At 42.4% G+C, this 22,936-nt stretch overlaps 1 protein-coding gene across 3 annotated transcripts in view; it reads left to right on the forward strand.

Moving 5' to 3' along the window:
• Nucleotides 1-22,936, forward strand: part of DPP6 (dipeptidyl peptidase like 6) — a 510,047-nt gene that overhangs the window by 479,713 nt on the left and 7,398 nt on the right. For all 3 annotated transcript variants that reach the window (XM_058041744.1, XM_058041730.1, XM_058041737.1), the window contains exons 17-20: nt 13,635-13,682; nt 16,783-16,881; nt 19,228-19,297; nt 22,083-22,277. In XM_058041744.1, the coding sequence (XP_057897727.1) occupies nt 13,635-13,682; nt 16,783-16,881; nt 19,228-19,297; nt 22,083-22,277 (412 nt within the window). The remainder of the gene's footprint in view (nt 1-13,634; nt 13,683-16,782; nt 16,882-19,227; nt 19,298-22,082; nt 22,278-22,936) is intronic.

The raw sequence follows: 22,936 nt of genomic DNA on the forward strand, positions 1-22,936 counted from the left end.
GCAGGAGAATAATGAACCTCTCTCTACATCTTCCTCAGTTCCTTCATTTAATCAGACCTTTTAACCTGTGCCATTTGGGCCAGACCTACCATCCCAGGAAAGCAATGGAAAATCTGGAGACAAGGATATTTTAACTAACCACGGACAAGCAGAATGTAAATCAATGATTCACAAAGCACAAGTGCATAAAGCAGTGTTTTAAACCTCTCTGCATTGCCCATGTGTTGCCTTAAATATCACATAGAAATGTTGCATGTCACAGTCTCATCAATAACATCCCTGGAAGCAGGTTGTAATTAGCAGTTGTTATGCTCAGGTAAACATCAGTGCAAGCCATAATGGAAGTACACATTGGCTCTTCCCTCAATGTACTGGGCTATTTATGAACTGTAAAACAGCTCCATATTTAGGCAAATTTATCTGCAAAAAGCAGGTGGATTGCTTCTTTGTTCCCCTTTCTGTTACAAAATAATCATGTTTTTTGGACAGTACTGTTGGAGTCTCTAAATCTTGACTTGGATGTGGATCCCTATGATACATACACTTGCAAACAGGTGTTTTTTACAACAGTTGCTTTAATTTGTTGACCCACATCCAAACATGGAGAATTCAAGGACACATTTGCTAACAGTGCTCTGAGAAGTCCTAACCAGCTGCCAAATGCTGGACAGGAGACATGGATTTGGGGTTTTTTTTCTGCTGTCACAAGCTCCTTTAGAGAACTCAAGCAGGTCTTGTAATTCCAGCTGAAAATGAAGTCCATTACTGACGGCCATGCTCAGGTGTGCAGTGACAACAAGGGGCACAGAGGCTCCGAGACAGATAAATTTCCAGAATGGTTTTGAAAGCTTCAGTGAATCCTCAGTCTATTCACTGCAGAGAAACCTTCCTAGCACAGCAACCCAGCCATCAGAATGCAGGAGAGCACTCCAGTGACAGGACCAGCATGAAAAAGTGATTAAATGGCCCTGGAGTGAGGGGCCAACAAGGCATGGCTGGAGACGTTCACGCTGTGCCTCGTCTCAACAGCACCCCAAAAACGAGCCTGTGATTACACCACAGGCCTCATTAAGTGCAGGGCCAGTCCTCCCAGGTGCTGCAGCATCAGAGGAGCCCTCTGTGTCCCTCTGTGTGCTGCAGGACAGGGCTGCAGCAAGCCCAGCCTCCTGTGCCCCCATTGCAGCACTCAGTGCCTTTAGAGACAGGCAGGGATCTCAAACCAGATTGGGGTGGGAGTTGCAGCAGCACTAAAAGCAGATATGGAAAATGTAACAACCCATTTTGGTAAAAACATGTCATTATGTGTTCTCACAGTACTGGGAGTGTATCAGGATCTGGGAGATCCAGTGCAGATAATTGCAAGGGGAATTATCTTCCTGTGGCTTTTTTTCACTTGGAGGGTGCTCAGACAAGCATGTGTGTGCTAGCTGCTTCTGGTGGGTGATATGGAGCTACTGAGCTTCTTAGAAGAAGAATTCTTAGAAGAATTTGCTTCTCAAATGCTACTGGGCTAATATTTCATTAGGAGATTTTTCTGTCCATAATGCCCAATTTAAAATAATCTAAACTCTTTTCCTAGAGAGACAAAGAAGCTGAAGGTCCCATTTAACCTCCCCAGGTAACAAGTCCATGGTGACTTCGAGCATCTCTGGCAGATAACCAGGGAAAGCTTGTGGTTGTGGATACAAATATCTCACTCCAGGGCCTAAAAACAATATTAAGTGCATGGAGAGGAAATACCTTCACTTAATCCCTACTTAAATTTAGTTAGGTAGAAAGCCTGCTGCTTGGCAAGATTTCTGGATTTGTGTCAACTAAAAATGTCATAAAACTGCCCATCATGGTAAAGGCAAAGCATCTTAGAAAGGCTCACTTCCTACTGGAATTCAAGCAGATGCTTTCCAAGTGCAGCTGGTCCTGCTAAGAGGGCCAGATCTTGGCAGGTGACCTTTGGCAAATATCATGATAAATTAGGTTGTTGAGATCTAGAGAGACTTAATTGGATGCTGAAATAACTATTAGCACTGAAAATGGGTTTTATTAACCAAGTCAAGAGCCTATGGATATAAAAGTGCAGAAGGCACACCTAGGTTTAAACAAATGTGAAAAGCTGATACCTGGATTTCATTGCTGTGATATGCACCAGCTGGAGGCTGCAGTTCCATGTAGACATGCCAGTAGCTCTGAAGACCTCAGGCAAGGTTGAGATCCTGCTTTAAATATTTTTTTTACTGCTGAAACTATAAGCAATAACTGCCAGGTGGTGACTGGGAGGAGGAAACCCAGGGGAAGGTTGTTTCTGCTGCTGTCCAAACAGGTTCTGCCTCCCTGGGCACCTCCTCACCCTCCTGAGAAATGCAATAACCCCCTGTTAAGCTCCTTATTGTATTTTTCCTCAGTACATCTCAGAGGAACACAGCACTGCCTGTCCACAAGGACTGGAAGGCAAAGTCAGGGCAGATCCATTCTCTGGCTTTTTCACCAAGCTGCTGCCTGTGCCACAAACAGACTCACTCTGAGCTGGGCCCAGGAACTGAACTAAATTAAAATTAAACGGATTTTTATTTTTTTTCTGCTGGGATCAGAAGTTCCAGAAGCTGTTCTGCTGCTTTACTGGACGATTTTACGAACATTTCTGATCTTGCAAGGGAGTGGGACATGCTGGCATGGGACCAAAGTGCTGAGGTGGGGATGAGAATGGACAATTCCAAATTCAATGCCTTAGGGAACCTCAGTGAGGATTTCATCATCATAGAAACATGGAATACCCTGAGTTGGAAGGGTCCCACAAGGATCACCAAAGTCAACCCCAGTCCCTGCACAGGACCATCCCAAGCATCATTTGGAAATTTTTTATGGGCCACCTGATATCTACAGCCTATTACTGCTGCACTCCAGAGTAGAATGGTATCTATATTCTATATCATTCAAAAATAAAATCTGGTTTTCATCAGTCCACCCAGATATAATTTTTTTTAAAATCCCACCACTATAGTATTCTTCAATATAAATTTTTGCTACTTGGTTATTGATGTGCAGGTCTTGAGAGTTGGTGTTTTCTGAACAGCCTGAGCTATCCTTGGCTGGGTTCTGGGTATCCAGCAAGGGGCAGAAAGCCAATATTTGTCAGTGTGTGCTCTGGGGGTCTGAACACAGGTAGTGCTCTGTGACAGTGTTCACAGGGGTCTTAGGGTGAGGGAAGAGTTGAGGATCTGACTCCATGTTTCAGAAAGCTTGATTTATTATTTTCTTATATATATTACATTAAAACTATACTAAAAGAATAGAAGAAAAGATTTCATCAGAAGGATAGCTAAGAATAGAATAGCAAAGAATGATAACAAAAGCTTGTGTCTTGGACAGAGAGTCTAAGCCAGCTCACTGTAATTGGCCATTAATTACAAACATTCAACATGGGCCAATCACAGATCCACCTGTTGCATTTCTCAGCAGCAGATAATCATTGTCTACATTTTGTTCCTGAGGCCTCTCAGCTTCTCAGGAGGAAAAATCCTAAAGAAAGGGTTTTCCATAAAAGATGTCTACGACAGTGCTCACTGTGTGCTCTGGGGGTCTGTCTAGGCAGAGCCGGGCACCCAAGATACCCAATATCTATCTTGGGCTAGAACCCAAGTGGTTCTATCTTTATGTGACCACAAAAGCCAGGTATCCTGACTTGGGTTCTACCCCAAAACACCCGAAATACCTGTCTAAAAACCCCAGAACCACAGAGGCAATGTTCACACCTAGCTGAATGTCCTGCAATGCGCTCAGGGCCTGAGGAACCGGCTCTGCCCCAGCCACGTGCCTGCAGGTTGCCACCCAGCGGGATGCTAAACGGGCACAGCAGCGTGCTGGGGCCTGGGGGGCATTCCCAGGGCTTGCTCACATCCCAGGACACTGGGGGAGTGTTATCTGCTGTGACCAGAGTGGTTTCCCACACAAGGATGATTGCCACCACCCCGGGTTGTTGTGTACGCGGTGGCAGGCCGCTGTAATTAGTGCTCCCAGGCACACTGTGACCTTCTGGAACTTTTCCTGAGGCTTATGAAGCCTAAATTAGTTTCTGCTGTTTGAAAGCATGCGCAGGCTTAATCTCTTGGCCCTATTTATATTATAATTACTATATAATTCACATTTGCATTCACTTGACTCCTTTTCTTACTTAACAGCCGAGGTTGGCTCTGGCTCCTCGAGCCCTTTGTGTGAGGTTCATGGGTCACAGATCCTGTGGGTGAAGGCAGGGTGGGGGATGCTCATTCTCACTCCCCCACATACTGTACAACTGCACAACAGCAGGCTGGCATGAAAAACCCCCTTTTGGCACAGAAGGTACCACCAGAGGTTTTCCTGCAGGAAAAGAGAGGATGGTATTGTTGGTTTGGGAGTTGGGTGAGAACTTTTTTTCTAACTCTTGTTAACAATACAGTTATGACTACAGTTTGAGACTAATTAAAGTTATGGCTTCAGTTATTTTTATAGTCTGAGATAAATTAATATGGTGACTTTTGTGGATATTCCAGAACATTTTTTCTTCCTTTAAGCAGATCTCTCATTTATGTTATAAACAATTACACTCTAGTCTTATACATCTTTAATGTGTTGTAGACTCCCCATAAACACTCAGTAACATAAAAACAGGTGAAAAAGAACCCAAACTAATATGCATGAATATTTAACAAGAAAATGAAAGGAAAATTTCTGTGATTTTCAGTGCCTGAAAAAATAATGTGGAATTAAAGAGAAACTCCTCTCCTCTTTGAAATGGCCCTCTCCTGCAAAGCACTCTGTGTTCTTTTCTTTTAAATGTTTTCACCCTGTTTTCATTTTGGTTCTTGCTTGTAAATATGAGCTGCCTGGCATTGCCCAGAGGAAGGTGATCTATCATCTGCTCCCAGCCAGGGCTCTTGTCACTTGGTCATTCTGTACATATAAAATTTTATCTGAGCTCCACTGGCAGGAGATAAATGACCGTGACAACAGGCTTCCTCTGATGCTCCAAATAATGAAGCCTCACAAATCAGGCAGAAGCCTCCTGCATGTCAAGACCAGGGTGCATGTGCATTATTTCCAGCTATATGAGCAACCTTGGATGAACTCATTATTCTGCACTGGGTAGTACAGATGTTACCATCCCACATGATTTAATGCTTCCTCTGAGGAAAACTGCTTCTTTCACCTTGGTTGCCAGCTGGACCAGCTGTAAGGTTTATTGCTGGCTTTTGTTTGCTGTTTGCATGGTAGTTGCTAAGCCCTTTATTAATGCAGTCAGTGCATTAAGGGTGTATTAAAACCTGGGAACTCATGAGAGGAAAACAGCTTAATAACTAGACAATGTGAAGCAATGGTATTGATGGGTTGTTGGTGGTGTTTTTTAAGTTAATATCCAGCACCAGTTGTTACTTAATTAGCTAGGAAGCCATTATTTTGTTGCAAGAGAATTTTACTTCTGGAAAAGAATAAATTAAGATTATCTAAATCAATTTATACTAGGTTTTTAATGAAATAAACAGAAAATATTAAATGGGGTTTTATTCAGTCTGTTAATGAAGTGTAAATGGCACTGAGACAGAATATTTTCTTTCATGCTGCAATTATAATGAATTATCTTTTTTTCCCTGAATATCATAGAATCATGGGATGGTTTGGATTGGAAGAGACCAGCATGTGCTAATCCAATAAGAAACCTAGTCTTTAAATATAGGGACAAGTGTAAACTTTTGGTTTCATCTCTTTCCAGACTTTGCAGGAAGCCTGGATTAAAACTGACTTGAAAGAGGTTAAATGAGGTATTCAAATAGAACAGAAACTGGAAAAAAGAGGGAGTTGAGCATGGAGATTTTTCTGTTCAGATTTCATAGCTTGGACCAGCACACTACAACAAAATAGCCTGGGATTTTGGAAAGTCAAGTACCCCCATGTAGACTGGAGTTTTTCCCTCCTCCCTCTGGTACTTGCAGCTCCAGCGGGGCACTGGCAGGCTCATGAACTCTGCAAAAAAATTCTCCTAATCTATCTCCTTTTCACAGCTGATCTTGTCACTACAGTGACACCTGCTCCATGCCCTGGAATTTGTATGTTTGCCATGTTCCTCTTTGGATCTATCCACATGCATTATTGCATTATGCTTCTGAAAACCTTATCCAAAGCCTCATGGAAAAGAGGAAATGCTCAGGAAACACTCAGTGTGACACCTCATTGGCTGATATTAATTAAGAAGGAGAAGAGGGAGATTAGTGAAAGAGTTGTGAGCGAAGGTTAAGTGCCAGCAAAAGGAAGTGGATTATGATGAAGAGGGGTAAGAGGCAAATTGGAGATCAGCAGCGGGGCTCATTAGGAGCTGCTGTGGGAAATGACCTTACCCACATTGCTCCCTGGCAGCCTGGGAACCCAAAGCTGGTTGAAGCTGGTGGAATTTTAGAGAAAAAGCTGATAAGCATCATCAGAAGGCAGAGATAAATACTAGCGAGGCTGGATGTCTTGCAGGGCTGAATTGGGAGAAATTAATAATAGAAAGAGAAAAATTTAGACACATGGTGACTCAGGGTAAGAATTTTTCATGTATTTTTGAAGCTCAAAAGTTACAAATGCCTCAGCACAGAAGATGGTGCCTGGGCACACAAGGCTGCCCACTGGATGTCTGCAAACTGCCTGCCTGCTGTGGAGTCATGGAAAAGGTGAATGCTCTTTTAGGATGGATCAGGCAAGGAATTTTCCACAGAATGAGCAAGTAGCAGTTTCACTATAAAAACCAATTAGGACATCCTCAACAGCAGGGATGACCTGCAGTTCTGGTCATTTCTGTTCAGGAAGGAGGAACTGAATGTAAAACACCTTTGCATCAAAGACTAAGATGAAAAGCAACTTTGTCCTACAAAAGGGAGTTAAAATAGTCTAGTTTATCTGACAGGATGAGAGCTTTTGGGGACACATGACTGCTCTGACTAAAATGGAAATACTCATGATTAGTAGAAAACAGATTATTGGAACAACCCCAAAAAGATGTAAACAGGAGTGACAGCCACTACAGCTTCAAGTTGGAAGCAGCTTCTCCCAGAAAAGCAAGACATCAACAAACCCAATTAAATTTAGAGGGTTTTTGTCAATATTTTGTAACACAAAATTTCCTGAAGCAGCAAGGGAGGATCTTCTCAGACCCAGAGGCTCTGTGTCCTTCAGTGTCCATAGGGCAGAGAGCGGGCTGGGCTGCTCAGTGCCAGCCCAGCTTCCCAAAGCTGTTTGCAGGCACCTCTCAAAATCCCATGGAATGGATCTGACCATGTTTATTCATTCCAGCAACCTTCTGAAGAACCCATCAGCCTTGTTCTGTGTAGTGGAATTAAGACCAAATCTCTTGTTCATTTTCCCTCTAGTCACTGCTAACCGATGCTGCTTCAGAGCCCCCAGATTTATTTCTGCTCCACACAAAGTAAGCATGAAATTTATTACCAGTATCACACAGGGCAGAGACAAGCAGCACCATCAGAGTGGTTGCCCGAGAACAAGCCAGGATTGATTATTTTACAAGACAAGCTACATTTGAGGAAGTAAAGATTTGATTAAAAAATTAAATGCCTTGGGGAGGGTGAATAGTAGCATAAATCTGTTTGATGTTTATGTCAGCAAGGTTGGCAAAGCAAACAGCACAAACATCTGTCCACAGCATCAGCTGGAAAATGCTGCAAATTGGGGAAATCTTTTAATTGTGAGCAGTGGTTCATGGAACTCCCCATGTCTTTATTTATTAGGCTGATAACATCACCCCCAACATATGAACTTTATGCAGCACATATAAATAATTCATGGATTAGCAAATAAAGAGATCTGGAATCTGTACACAGAGATGGCTGTTGCCAATTATCTCACTTGTGCAGAGCCAGACCCTTTCAGCTCCCATCCCTTGCAGCTGCTCTTTTAAATCATTCATCAGTGCTTAAGAGATATGCTGGTGGCACTGGCAGAGACTATTTGAATTTTCATTGTTTACACACTGTGAATTTAGCTTCTGGTCTGAAATTATCTGCAACATTGAAGCCTTTGAGAATATAGATGAGAAGAATAAGACAATTCCTCTTTTTATCCTTTTTAAACACTTCTATAATTTTGATTAACTTTTCTTCAATTTTACTTCATATTCTTTTCATAAGCACTACTTTCATTTTAAAGTTATATTAACTGATATAATTCCCTATGCTGCTTAAATCATCAGGAATACTCTGGAATATAGAAAGTATTACAAAATAAGTGTTTGGTAAATATTTTCTTCAAGGTTGTAAAATGATTTTCCATTTTTAATTTAGAAATCTAACCTTACCTTATATCTACAGTTGCTTCTTTCCATTCATATTTAAGCAAAACCCTCTTCGAAATAATAATAAAAGCTGCTTAAAAATTGATGAAAAACCATGGCCAGTGTTTTTTCTTATCAAATTACTGAGGCACTGAGTTTCTGTGCCCGTTCAGGTCATGATGGGTTGCCCTTCCTGGATGATAAATTCGCCTGTTGTCATTACAGCAATATAGCTCAATTTACTTCTTGCATGGATAATTACAGTAATGGTTTTAAAGTCAAAGGCCTTATGATAAACCCAGACTTTCAGCTGTATTAATTGAAAATCTAATTGATGTATCTAGAGTCTTGTGCAGCATTATTAACCATGCAGCTATCTGTGATGTACAGAGTGTGATGGACACAGAGGTTCTGTCAATAGTTTTGCTCCTTTCTCTTAAGCTGTAAATAAAGAAACATCATTCAAATTTCTGTCAGGGTGCTGGAGCTGGCTGGTACAATGCTGGAGGCAGGAGAGGGGAGTGGAGCCTGCAATGGCATTCAAGCACAGCCCATGCCACTCACACAGGATGCAGAGAGGGACAGCAGGAGCCTGTGTGGTGCCACCTCTAAAAATTTTGGTGGAGGTGTCAGGGAACATCAGTGCCAGGCCCCACACCTTGGGGAGTGTCACAGCCCTGCTTGGAGCCACCCCTCTGGGGCAAGAAATCCAACAGCATCATCTTCACCATGGCATGCAGAAAGTGCCCTGCCCATGATTTTGGGGACAGTCATGGGGTTACAAGGTGTGAGCTGGGTCTCTCTTGCCTTTGCAAATCAGGGCAAAGCAGCTCAGTGTCGGGATCTTTAGCTTGTCACAGTGACCCCGAGAAGGGTGAGAAAGTCTCTTTTCCCAGCCTGGTGCTCAAAGAAGGAGTCAGAGCTCTTCAGTTCTCAGTCTCAAGGTTGTTTATTGTTCCTTATCTATAAAATATTTTCTCCTGTCCAGCTGAGGTCTGTTCAGCAAGACAGTTCCAAGCACTCTGCCTGCCCCGGGGCAGTGTTATGTCTTTATACTAAAAACTACATGTACAACGCTTGCAATTACTTTTCAATACCTATCACCTATATTAGACAGTGAGCTTCTACTCTAAACCAATCTGTGAGTGCCAACATCACCCAGAAGATGGAGGCCAAGAAGAAGAAGAAGGAGAAAGGCTGGACACATCCAGTTCCCTCCATCTTCTACACCATCTTCTACTTTTCCACCCCATGATAACTTCACTATAATTCTACCTAAACTGTTGGGCTTGCAGAGCTTCAAAGTTGGTAATTTGCTCCACAGGTCATAATCAAGCCCACAGGTGTTTTGGGCTCTGTGCCAGGGTCTCTGAGACCCCTGGCAGGGCTCCTGGCTGTCCTGGACAGCCACAGGGATGTGCTGGGTCCTGACAGCTCAGTATCTCTTTACTTTTTAAAGTGGAGGGAGAACTTTGTGTTTTATGCTTCAAGGAGCACCAGTGAGTTTCACCCTTCAAGGATCCCAGCACTCCCATGCTCTCATGACCCCTGTGAGCAAGAGGCAGAGCAGTCACAAGGTTCCTGAGGAGGGCGGGTGGACACAGGGGGATGGATCATCAGTGCAGATCAAAGAGCAGAAGCAGCAGAATGTGCTGGGGCTCAGGAGTCCCCATCAAAGCCCCTCTGGATGGCTCCGGAGGAAGGAGACAGAGCAGGGGATGTCCTCACCCTGCTTCTGTCAGCTCCCAGCAGCTCATTGAACAAATTAGGTTTCCCTCTCAGATCCACACATGACAGTGGATGGCATTTAGCAGATGGCATGTGTAATGGGACTGTCACACCAACACAGGTTTAAAAATAAAGCTGGGGAGGCAGTTAATGAATATACAATTCTCCTTTCAAGGAATTCTTTCTGTCCCTGTCAGGCATTAGGCACTCAACTTGTGAGTGCTGAAAGACTTCTGATGTGTATGCATTAAAAGATGCAGTTTAGCATGTAACTGGGTTGTTTTACTTTAAAAACCTCAATTGAAATAAGCAATTTATGTCATTCCTAAAAAAAATTGACTTTTTCTTCTTGATGACTTTCAGCCCACTCACAAGTGAAGTGCATTCTCTAGCTGGAGTGTTATCACTGAGAATATTTAATATTAAGACTAATCCTTTTCACAGAGATGATTCTACTCTGTAGTTTTCTGTCTTTATTATTTTAGCTTGCTTTTTAAAAAACAAAAATCAGGCAATTTAAAAATCTACTTTTCCAAAAACACTTGTTAATTTTTAATTACTTTTTTAAATTTCATATTATCTCAAACTGAATATCTTTATATAGGACTTTGCTTAAGAACATTGATTTGGGGAGATGGCACAGTAACAGTAGCAGTAGTTAGTAGAGAGACTAACACAATATATAATACATCTAACTTCCTAAACTACACACTAGAATTCCTCTTTATTTAATAGTTTCTCACATCTTTGTCAGTGCCAACAACAACAAAAAAATGAAAAATATAATAGAAAATAAAAGGATTATATGCATTGTATTTCTTTCTTTATCCCTTTCTTTTTGTTGGCATTTTGGTGTTAATTAAAGGACTGCTCTAGCTCCAACTGAAGCCATTTGGGAGGATTCCTTTTATTTTCAGTGATGATTTTATCATGCCCATGTTTATTAGGTTTCACTGCTTTTCCAGCAGTCTGGCTTCTGGGACTACAGGGAAAAAGCAGGGCAGATTTATAAATAAATATGGTAAGCATATCAATGTATATCAGTAGAAGAAAGGTAAATTCAGCTAAGTCCTGGTGAGCAAACCTGTTTTCCTTAGTGCATTACAATTCACCTTCCTGCATACTAAAAGATGGTGCTAACAAAAGAGTTGGATTGTCACAGGAGAAGATTATTGATTCCAAGGAAATAAAATCAGGTGGCAACTGATATTAGTTGCAATATTAGTCAGTTTAATTATAAGTAAAATAATTTTCTGCCTTTTCTCTGTATAGGTAAAGTCTTGATTAAACACTGCCTGCAATGTGATGCGGCAGCACAGGGAAAACCACTGACACAATTACAGCACCTTAAAGCTTTTCTTTCTCTCAAGAACTTATTTCATGCACCAAAGCAGTGTGAACGGCTCACAGGAACCTGCTTTTGTTGCCATTTGTGTGCACACTCCCAGTTACAGCATTTCAGAGGAATGTTCCCAGCCAGCCCTACCCAAATTGCCATTGCACAAGTGGTGATCCCACAGGATTTGGGATTTTTAGGTTGAACAGCTTCAGAAGGCAACGTAAAAGTGTTGAAATCTCAGGGAATATCATCTCTTAAAGCTGTTTTACTTTCAAAGCCTAAAGAACGTTGGGTTTTTTTGATATTCAGTGTTCAGCTTTGGGTCCCTCACAACAAGAAAGACATGGAGGTGCTGGAACCTGTCCAGGGAAGGGAAATAGAGCTGGGGAAGGATCTGGAGCACAAGCAGGAGGAGCAGCTGAGGGAGCTGGGGGTGTTTAGGAGAACAAACTCAGGGAGATCTTATCACTCTCTACAACCTCCCTAAAGGAGGGTGCAGCCAGGTGGGGTTGATCTCTCCTCCAAGGAATAGTGATAGTGAAGAGGAACTGGCCTCAAGTTTCACCAGGGGAGGTTTAGATTGGATATTGGAAATATTGCTTCTCCAAAAGGTTTCCCAAGCATTGGAATAGGCCAGGGAAGTGGTGGAGCCACCACTCCTGGAGGTATTTAAAAGACAAGTACATGTGGCACTGAGGGACGTGGTTTAGTGGGCTTGGCAGTGCTGGGTTAATGGTTGGACTCAATCATCTTAGAGGTGTTTTCCAACCTAGGGGATTCCATGGGTCTCTGGTTCTGGGATCTTCCCACAAGCACAGCATGGGAACCTCCTGGCCCTGCTGCTGGGATCTCTGCTGGGCACACAGCTGAGATCCCCCAGCTGCTCACGCCTGCTGCTGTTGTACCACCTTACACTGTGGGGAAAGGGAAGGAAAGTGAGATCTCCACTGTCTCTGAGGTGAAGAATTCACCATTTCATCATGATAGTGGAGCCCTGGAAAAAGTTAAAGATAGAATCTAAAATGTTAAGCTTTGTGTTTTCCCAGATCAACTGCACCTGCGAAAGCAATATGATAAATGATATAATTGTTAGATGTGATGATTGTTTAGTAGTTAAATATAATTATTATATAACCATAAGAAGAGTAATGAGAAACTATGTTGGGAATTCAGAGGGGGATATGCTTAGCTGAAATCTATGCATACAATAGAACAATATAAGTTTAATAATTAACTTGAAAGTTATATAAAAATAGAGTATAAAAACATGATCATCTTGGATGTATGGTCGGAATCAGATTTGGGTGATACCCTGATTCCCAGAGCTCTTAAATAAAAAGCAGAGCATATAATCACTCCGTGATTATGTGTTTTTGAACGCTAACAATCACTGCAGGGCCACTTTCTCCATCCTGAGCAGTACTGTCAGGGCCAAGGAAAAATCTACAAACAGGCATGGGAGCAACATGTGAGTGTTTGTCCTGGGTCAGCTCACCTCGGCCCAGTGTCCTGTCTCCAAGAGCAGTCACCAGATGACAACTGAAAAACAAAGAGAAGCTGACAGCCATAATATGAGTTTGATCTCATGTACCATCCCTTTTTCCTATCAATCACTCACCTGATGGCTTTCTGAACAAGAAGATGAGCCCAGATCACTGTGCTAGGGACTAAAGCACCCTGCAGCATCTTGTGGTTAATATTGTGGCATCCTGAATGCTGCAGCATCCTGTGGCAGGGAATTGTGTGGTTCACTCATGTACACTGCATAGTAATGATAATCCTCTTTGTACAACACTGACTGGTTTCAATACCCAAATATTGCATTTTAAGACAGAATATGTGGCCCTTTTTAGTGTGAGAGCCAAGCTGGTGTTTAATTCATTAAGAGAAAGTAATATGCAAAACAGCAATATTTATCCATAGCATACAAAATGTAAATGCTTTGTGCTGTGATGTTTGGATGTCATTAGAATAATTTTAAAGGCAAGTGATTTAATTGTGTTTGTGCTAATTATAATGTTTACAAATTAGGGAAAGATGCATTTAGTGGTCTGTTGGGAAAGAGCTTTGAAACCTCACATGTCTTTGAGTCTACAGTACTGTCATCTAGTCATAAACTCTTTCTAACACCAGTGTGATTTGCTTTTTAGATTACTCTTGCATGAAAAGCGAGTCCCAAGAGCCTTCAGCTCCATGGAATTCAAACCCAGGTTCACGTGTGTCTGTGTGTGTGTTTTGACAGAAATTTAACCAAGTTCTTTTCTCTTCCTTTCCAAGGTCCCCGTGTCCCGATGGTGACTGTTCACAACACAACAGATGCACAGAGTAAGGATGGGCTTGAGCTTTGCAACTCTTCAGAGAAAAGCAGCCGGGCAGGACAGTGAGATGTGGCTGCTCTTTGCTAAACTTACACTCCTGGGGACTCCAGACTCTGCCTAAATGCAAGTTTTCTGCAAGGCAGAGGGATGTGCAGAGCTGTTGTACTGCCATCACAACAGCTGCTGTTTGGGGTGAAAAAACTGGTTGGGGCATGTTTGTTATCCTCTGCCTCAAAAAAATGCATAATTCAAATCTCTCTTTTTGTTAGTCTTCCTCTAATTTTGTTTTGCGTCTCATATATAAGAAATAAGATAAGATAAATATGAGAAATATTTAGCCTAATCTGCGGTTTTAATAAAATTACTCTGATATGAATTATCAGAGATAATGCAGGGGAGGGAGCCCCACAAGTGGTGCCTCTGCCTGGTTCCCAGATCTGTCCATGGAGATTGTAGCACTTATTGTTTGGTAAAGCTTTGTCATGCTAATTATTTGCATCTACATCAGTGCAAAGCTGGAATTATTCCAAAAACAGGTTTCATCCCATGAAATATTTGGCACTCCTTATAGCCATTAGCAGACTGGCAATGCAGAGTCCAAAAATCCGTGGAGATTCTGGGGTCCCACTGTCACAGAGTGTGGCACTGAGTCTCATGTGAAACCAAGATTTATCTGCTCCCATCATTTTGCTAGGAAATATCATCTTTCATTTTAACAAAGAATTAGCCCTAACTGCAGTGAGGGACTTCAGGCACTGATATGACCCAAATATTAAGCAACACCTTTATTCTATTTCTATCTGCTTTTTACACAGTCAATACCAGTTTGTCAAGTATAAGTTTTACTTATCTGGATTTACAGCCACTCATTGCTCTTGTCTCAAAAGAAAAAAAAAAAAAAGAGACTGAGGAAATCAAGAAATTTGGTTTATATACTAAAGATTTACTGTGAAATGCTGACCTGTTTCATTTCCCACTGGAGGCAGTGAGTGTCACAGGAAAGGCTTTTGGCACCAGGGAGTGTCGGGTCCTTCTTCATCCCAGCAGAGCCTGATTTTGGCAGTGCCCTCCCCAGGGATAACCCCAGAGCAGCCCAGCTGATTTTCACAAGGCCCTTCAGACAGGAGAGTTTCTTCCCCCTGACCTGCAGCTCCAAAGTCACTTTCTTTCTCCCCCACTTTAAATAAAACACCTGAATTTTACTGTAGATATGGAGGTGTCTGAGTGGCTATACCAGCATGGGATAGGGCTCTCATGAGTGGTTTCATACCCTCCTGTAGAGTTTTGTAAAATACTTTTAGGTGAATAAAATGACAGACAATATAAAACAGAAACAGTAAATGAAGGGCTTTAGAAACTAAACCAAAACACACCAGGACTAGTTTTGCTTTGACAGATGCATATGAGTAGTATCTATTACACAGAGAACTCAGTCTACTCATGTGCAGAACACATCCTCCACTGAAATTCATGATTTTCTGCATACAATTACCATTTCCCCTGGTTCTTTTCTTTTTTTCCCCGTCATTCTTTTGCTTTTGAATAAAGGGCAACTGACAGTTGCATGTTACTGAATTTACTTATTTAATATGAGCCCATTACTCTATAAAAGGGAGTCTGCCTCTGTATTCTGCAATAATCTGATAATAGTGAGTTGCACTGAATATTAGAGAATGCTTACATTTAATTAAGCAATGACCATTTGTACTCCACAGACTCAAGCTCCCTGTGGTCCTAAAGCAAAAAGGAAAGTCCTTTAGGAGATATGCCAATCTTTTTTATTTCCTCCCCAGTCTTCCTGGCTTTCTGTGAATGCAATTATATGAACAAATAAAAGGGCTTGACTAAATTCCCCTACGTGGCAAGCCCCTTTCTGCTGATAAAGCTACTTGTGTGTGCCATAATTAAATGAGAATCTTAATATTTAACTAAACGTAATAGGCTGTTGCTCTGCCACTTTTGTGGGGGCTGTGGCTTTGATAAAGGGCCAGGCTTTGCAGAAGCAGGGTGAATAGTCACTGAACCAATAACTACTGCTGAGACATCTCTGAAATATATTAACTGGGAAGGGCAAGGGTTTGTCTGCCTGGCCAGCAGACATGGGCAGTGAAAACAGGATCAGGTACCCGAAGTGTTATTTGAGGAGCTGGGGTTACACATAAATTTATCAGAGTGTCTCAAAAGGGAAGTTACAGTCAGTGACACACAAAATGTCATGTGAAATCTCACATTCTCCTTGGGTTCATTGGCAAGATAATGCCCTGGATCCCCCTGGTTCACACTCAGACTGGTACCAGGGGAATGAGCACTCCCTAGACCAGGATTCCCTCACCCCAGCCTCCCTCCATGGGGTTCAGGATCTTTGCCCACACATGGAGACATTTCCCACCATGTAAGACACACAGCCTGAGGTGTCCCCTAAAGAGAGGCCCTTTCCCTGCCAGCTGGGAAGGACTTTTTCTGCTGCTGGAGGGGGCTGTTTTTTCTAGAAGAGGTTCAGCAGGTAAAGCACATGGCCAGGATGAGGGGATAAAAGTTAAATTCCGGGAAGGAGGAAGGAATCCTCTATTTGTGACCCAGGCAGTCCTTGGGTCAGACAGACAAGCAAAAGGAAAAAAATTTTGAAACACTCCAGAAGTCCAGACTGCTGCAAAACCTGACCTTGCAGGATTGTATGGGCTTTGTCCACTCTCCTGCCCCCATGGCTTTCCCTCCCATGGATTTTATCTCGCACAGCAGCACAACTTTGGCTGAAGCCCTCCATAGTCTCCTCCCCTTCCTATTTATTATCTTTAATTTGGACACAGCCTTGAGGACCTCTTCATATGAGATCTATCTTGGCAATGCTGAGTGGTAGTGTCCCAGGTCACCTCTCCACCTCCTGCAAATCAGCTGAATGTCTCTGATTTCAGGACTACAGCTTTTTGCCAATGCAGAACTTGGGAGGGGTTTCAAAGATTTAAGTGAAATGGACTTCTGTGAGGACTAGAAGGAAATCCATTTGTAAGGAAACTTGTTTTGTATATATCAAGGCGACTATAAAATGCTAAAATGCATTTTCACAAACTGTGCCAAAATTTTTTGATTTTGTCTTGTTCTTCTTTCAGAAATTTTTGAGCTGGAGGTAAATGAAAATGTGCAGCTGGCTGTAAATGACAGGCAAATGCCTAAGGTAGAATACATGGAAATCAAGATAGATGATTACAGTAAGTAGCACCTTTCTTCTCACTTATTTTCCTCTTTCACTGCTGTAGCTGTGAAATGATACAGCCATCCTGACTAGACTGGCAGGAGGAAAAATGACTTTGACTCTCAATAAAGTCACACAGTTTGCAAAGCACTCTCCTGGAATGTGCTACATGAGGAGGTTATTACAGAGGCAGAATTTGATGAGAACTCAGCTGAAGAAAGGCAAAATGATAGGGTTGGATTTTTTTTTACTCTTAAAACTTTCTCTGTGAAGAAAAAGCCACTCTGGGAAATGACACGTTGGGGTGCCCCATTGTTGGAAGCTTTTGCCCTGGGTGTGTGTGTGTCATTTGAAATGGGTTTGGAGTGGGATAACGTGTGTGCTTGCTGCCTACAGCTGTGGCTTCCTCCCAGTGCACAACCTGAGCTGCAGTGAATGAAGATGACTCTTGCATGACTGCCCTTTGGAGTCACTCAGGATTCTTTGAAAAAGCTATGATTTGGGGAGGTTAAAAAAAAAAAAAAAAAAAAGAAAAAAAAAGAAAGAAAGAAAAAGAAAAAAAGCTTTATGTGGAAAAAAAAAAGGAGATTTCACCTGTAGTAAAGAAAGCAGAGACTAAGAGCAGTTTGCACCTGCAGCTGGTGTTATTTCTACCACTTGTATAATCATTCTTCACATACATATATATATATACATATATATATATACATATACACATACATATATATATATATATCCCAAAAAGGGAGAGAAAAGCCTGGTGGCAAACAGCCAAAATGTAAGCCTGTCTCTGGAGTTGTACCTGAAACAACCTAAAAAAAACCCCTCCTCTGGCTGTAGGCAGATACCTTCCCCATATGGGGAAAATCCACATACTCAGAGATGCACAATGACTCCCCAAAGTCCTAGCCTGCATGTATGGTGGCGACTCTAGGACAAAACTCCAAAGACTCTGGGTTCAAAGTGTGGCCCATAATGTTTCCCATGCCAGAAGAAGTGTATTTCTCAGGCCAGAGGATTGGAGTGAAAGCAGCAAGCTGTGCTGGGGGCAGGTTACTGATTGCAGCCATTTCCAGAAGTTATAAAATGTGAAACAAAGGCTGGGAGATGGCTGCCATTTGAAAAGGGCAACAATGGCCCTAAAATGTTCTGTTTGCCACATGGGCATAAGGAACATAAACCAGTGCATAAAATAACAGGAACCGACATGCAATTCCAAGTTTTATGGACAGGAAAGGATGGATAAAGAACCCACATTTCCCCCATGAGCCAGCTCACGTGAGACTGGCAGTTTATTAGGGATAACTCAGCTTGATACTAAATTTTTTAAATACAGGCCTCATTGAAATTCTTCTCATTTAACCAAAAATATACTTGTGTGTATATAAATATAATAAATAAAAACTGGCCATTCTGCTGTGCCATCCCTGTGTTTCCAAAGCTTTGGGCTGAGCAGCCTGGGGAGCACTGCACGTAGCACTTTGGAATATTTAAAGTCAATCCATGGCCTTTTTGGCTGTCCCTGGGCCATTGATCCAATTTGCAGCTATTAGCATTCAGATGGAATAACTAATTAGGCAGAGTGTCAGGCAACGATTGCAAAGCAAACCACTTAAACCATGCTGCTAATCTGTGTATTAATCTACTGAAAATGCTCCTAATACCGATTTAATTGCTGAGCCTTTGCTAATCTAGATTGTAGTTAACATTTCAAAAATGAATGTGCTGTTGTTGATGCAGAGAGTGTTTTTATGGAGGCAGTTTTGGCTACTGATACAAAGCCACAGAAATGACATTCAGTTAAAAGAAGCTTTAGTGATCACACCCCTTCTTTACATTGGTTTTGTAGCAGTATAACTTGGGCTTCAGCACTTTTGCCTCCTATTTATAACAAAATTTAACCCTTTGGAAGTTAGGATTCAAATACTTGTTTCTCCCTCTGTCCTCACACCATTATAGCAAAATAATTCTATTTCTCCCCCAGCCACCCTACTTAATTGGGTTTTAAATTACCATTTTCATTGCCAATTTTCCTCCCTCTCTGCTGCCCTGAAATATTGATTTCTGTCTGCATCACTCATCCAGATGCCAAAAAAGGAAAATTGTAGCTATTGACAGGTGTTAATTGAACGCTGTAAAAGTGATGCATGACTGAGCAGCTCTCACTGTACTCCCCATTTACATTTCTTGTCACCTCAGCTATCACAATGTGTGTCTTTTCTCTGGCAACATCGGTGTTTCTAAGGTGATATTCCATTTTGCTCCTACTTATCTGTGGCCAGAACAATCTTTTGGAATCATGTCAGCATTGCCATATCAAAGATACGTTGGTAATTGTTCTTTTTTTTTTTTTTTTGCTTAGGATTGCCAATGCAGATCTTAAAGCCAGCAACCTTTGCAGACACCGCTCACTACCCCTTGCTTTTGGTTGTGTAAGTTCTCTCTCGTCCTTTCTGTTCACATTATCAGGGAAGCTTGGAAACCTTGGTCATGATCAGAAACCTTTAATAGATGTTTTGTACAAGAAATGCCAGAGTCCAGCACACTGGTTCCTACCCCATCTCACTTCAGAGCTGGGAGAGGCCAGATGTACATCCCTTCTTTCCCAGGTTTGAACCAAGGTTTTCAGCTCCCTGTTGAAATCCTGCAGAGCAAATTTGGGGTTTTGTGAAGGCGTTTCATGCACACTTCAATCACTTGTGGGGCATAAATGGGAGGAGGAGGAATACAAGATGTATTTTGGTTTCCTGTCCCAGTGCTTAGGGCACCCACCTTGCGATTAATAGGTAATTTTAGAGTGGAATTCAGTCAGCCTTACTAGAGCTTAAATTTAAGTGCCCTCATGCAGAAATCATTCTCCTTTAAGTGCTGGTGTTTGCTGAAGTGACAGTAAAGAGAGAGCTGGAAACCTTTGAATATCTCCACAAAGTTAGCATTTATATTAAATAGGAAGGTTTTCCTCCTGGCAGGCAGAGCAGATGGGTATTTCTTTATGCAACATTTAGAAACAATAATGCACATTACTGAGTGGGGCTTTTTTGGCAATTTGGAAAGAAACTGCGGGAGGGAATTCACTGACCTTGGAAGAACCTGTTTGGCCCTGGCTGCATCCCAGTGCATCCCTTGCTGCCTGCCAGGGAACAGCCCATGAGAGAAAAGCCTCATGCAGGAGGGATGAATGCCTGGTGAACGCCTGTGCCACCCTGCACAGCCCTCCATGAAGGACAAAGGCGCTGCAGGGAGCGTGTCATTACATCATGGACTTACTGCAGAGAAAACCTGCTTCATTTCCAAAGGGCTCCAGGAAGATTGGCTCTCATCAGGCACCCAGCACTTGATTAGGCTGCCCCTGGAGCTGGGTGGGCTAGGGTCTCGCTTGGATAAATGTAAATGACTGGAGACACATGTGCATTGAAGTCCTGCAGCGAAGTGCCTGATGTCTCTGAGAACCACAAAAATGACCAAAAAAAAAAAAAAAAAAAAAAAAGCAGATAAAAATGCCAGTGGCTCTACAGTAATCCCAGCCTAAAATTATTGCTTAAAGTCATCATCATCATCATCCCTTATTTTTTCTGGGCAGCCTGGCTGAAGTAGGGTCTGTATTTTTCAAGATGGTTCCCCTGTACAGGATCAGACCCTAAGCAGAAGGGTCAAGAGGAGGTCTTACCCACTCCTTTCCCCTTCTCAATTTGAGCCAAACTGGGCATTATTAAGTTGTTTTTTATAACTTTAGAAGAGTCCTTTCCCTCTGTAGTTGTGTGAAGCAGTGATAACAGAACCACTTCAGCAGAAATTTATAAAGAACTTTAGGGAATGTAGAAAACAGATATACATTATAGCAGGCATATAAAAGGGAAAACTCAACTGACACCAGATTACTCACAGGAGGAATCCTGACCAGTTAGAGATTTGCTGGTATGGTTCAAACCTCAGCTTGGGGGCTGCTGTGCACAGAGGGAGGCAGAAACCAACCCACAGCTTCCACCCAGCCTCAAAAACCCACCCTACACAATCATCCTCCTGCACACCATTGTGAGACACAGCCGCTCACTTTGAAAATATAAAAAGGTTTATTAAACCTCAACAAAAATACAACAAAGAACTACATAAGGAAAAAGCTGCAGTGGTGGGAACTGCCCTCATGGATACCACGTGGCCAGTTCATCTTCAAGATGGATGCTCAGTCTTTTATACCCCTGGGGGTTGCATCAGCCAGCCCCGGCCCTTCCCAAGGTCTGTCAGTCAGCTTTTTGCCTTTTTTTGGTGGAGACTGCTTTCTTGTAACTGGATTGGAGGTCAGGTGTTGCCATGCCTTACCCCCTAAGCACCAAGCTTTTCCATTCCCAGCTGCCCCATGCAAGGGACACCTGTGCAGCTTCTTTGTACATGTCCTGGACAGCCCAGGCTGTGTGATGGCAGCAATACAGGGGGGAAAGGGAACTGTGGGGAGAAGAGAGGACATCTAAACTACAATAACATAACTATGTTACAAATGCTGTTCAATTGGTGTTAAATTAGGGCTGAGTTGAGAATTGTTGTTTTGGGGTGGGTTGATGAATATTTGCTGTGGGTCCTGGGGAGGGACATCTAAGGTTTGGTGGGAGCGATGGTCAAAGGGGGCAGGGGGTGATTGGACTTGACCAATCATTCAACACCCTGAGGAAATGATTGGTCCAGAATGAATATCAATAAGGACCATGAGAACGCCGGAAACTGACCAATCAACACATGGATCCAAAACCCACCAATCCTGGACCTGAGAGGGGTTATAAAATGAGGGTTTCTGTTGAGTTTGGGGTTCTTCTCCTTCTGAGGCACTTAAATTTTGGGGGAGAATCCAGCGTGTTTTGTTATCTTTGGGTTGTTGCATGGGAGTTTGAGCTTATCTCAAACTCTCCATTCTCTGTAGTTGGTTTTAATAAACAAGAGCCTTTTTCTTCTCAAAGTCTTGAGAAAAATTGTTTAATTTTAAAACAACTATACATCACTAAAATTTTCTTAATAGTTAACGAAAGGGTTATCTATTAATTGCAAGAACCAATCCTCTCCTTATCCATCTACAACACCATCCTTGCAGAGACTGCAGTCCCCTTCCAGAAACCTGTGTTCCCTTACTTTGCCCAATGGGGCTGTGTGTGCCCATCCCACAGCAATCCCACAGCCCTGGGGAGGGTGTTGGGTGCTGTTACCTTTCCTTGATGCCCGTTTCTGTTCCAGGGATGGCACGCCTGGCAGCCAGATCGTCACGGAGAGGTTTGAGGTGACGTGGGAGAGCGTCATGGTCAGCTCGCACAGCGCCATCGTGCTCAAGTTTGACGGGCGCGGCAGCGGCTTCCAGGGCGCCAAGCTGCTGCACGAGGTCAAGAGGAGGCTGGGCCTTCTGGAGGAGAAGGATCAGCTGGAGGCTGTCAGGTGAATGGCACTGTTATTGAAGGAATTTGTTCATTGGGATAATTGTTACCGTTATCTTTTCTGGAAAAATCTCCTTGCCCAGGATTCTTCTCCTGGGAAGCCTCAGAGAAAAAGGAGAACAATATTATCTCATTTGCTTCTCCTGTGTTTTGCTGCTTTGGAATGTGGTTTAGACATTGCTTAACAACAATGTTTCATTTTGGTTTCATGTGAATTGTTTTTACTTAATAACCAATCACCATCCAGCTGTGTCGGTGCTCTGGAGAGAGTCACGAGTTTTTCATTATTATCTTTTAGCCTTCTGTATGAATCCCTTCTCTGTTCTTCAGTATAGTTTTAGTATAGTATTCTTTAATATAATGTAGTAACATAAAATAATAAATTAGCCTTCTAAGAACATGGAGTCAGATTCTCAATTCCTCCTCCATTCAGGGAACCCTGAAAATACCACAGACAATTAATCCAAGACTCATTAGCCCTGACTGCTTTAATCGTGTGTAGGGTAGAGCAAGGAGATGGGAGGGAGGGAAAATGTTGTGCAATCACAACTGCATGTGAGAGGCAGCTCATGTCAACCAGAGCAGAGGGAGAAAACAAGCCTTAAACAGAGCTAAATTAGAGCACACTTATCTGTATCACATGTTCAAAGACTATTTATT

This window comes from Melospiza georgiana, chromosome 1 (genome assembly GCF_028018845.1).
Source record: "Melospiza georgiana isolate bMelGeo1 chromosome 1, bMelGeo1.pri, whole genome shotgun sequence".
In the NCBI taxonomy this organism is placed as follows: Eukaryota; Metazoa; Chordata; class Aves; order Passeriformes; family Passerellidae; genus Melospiza; species Melospiza georgiana.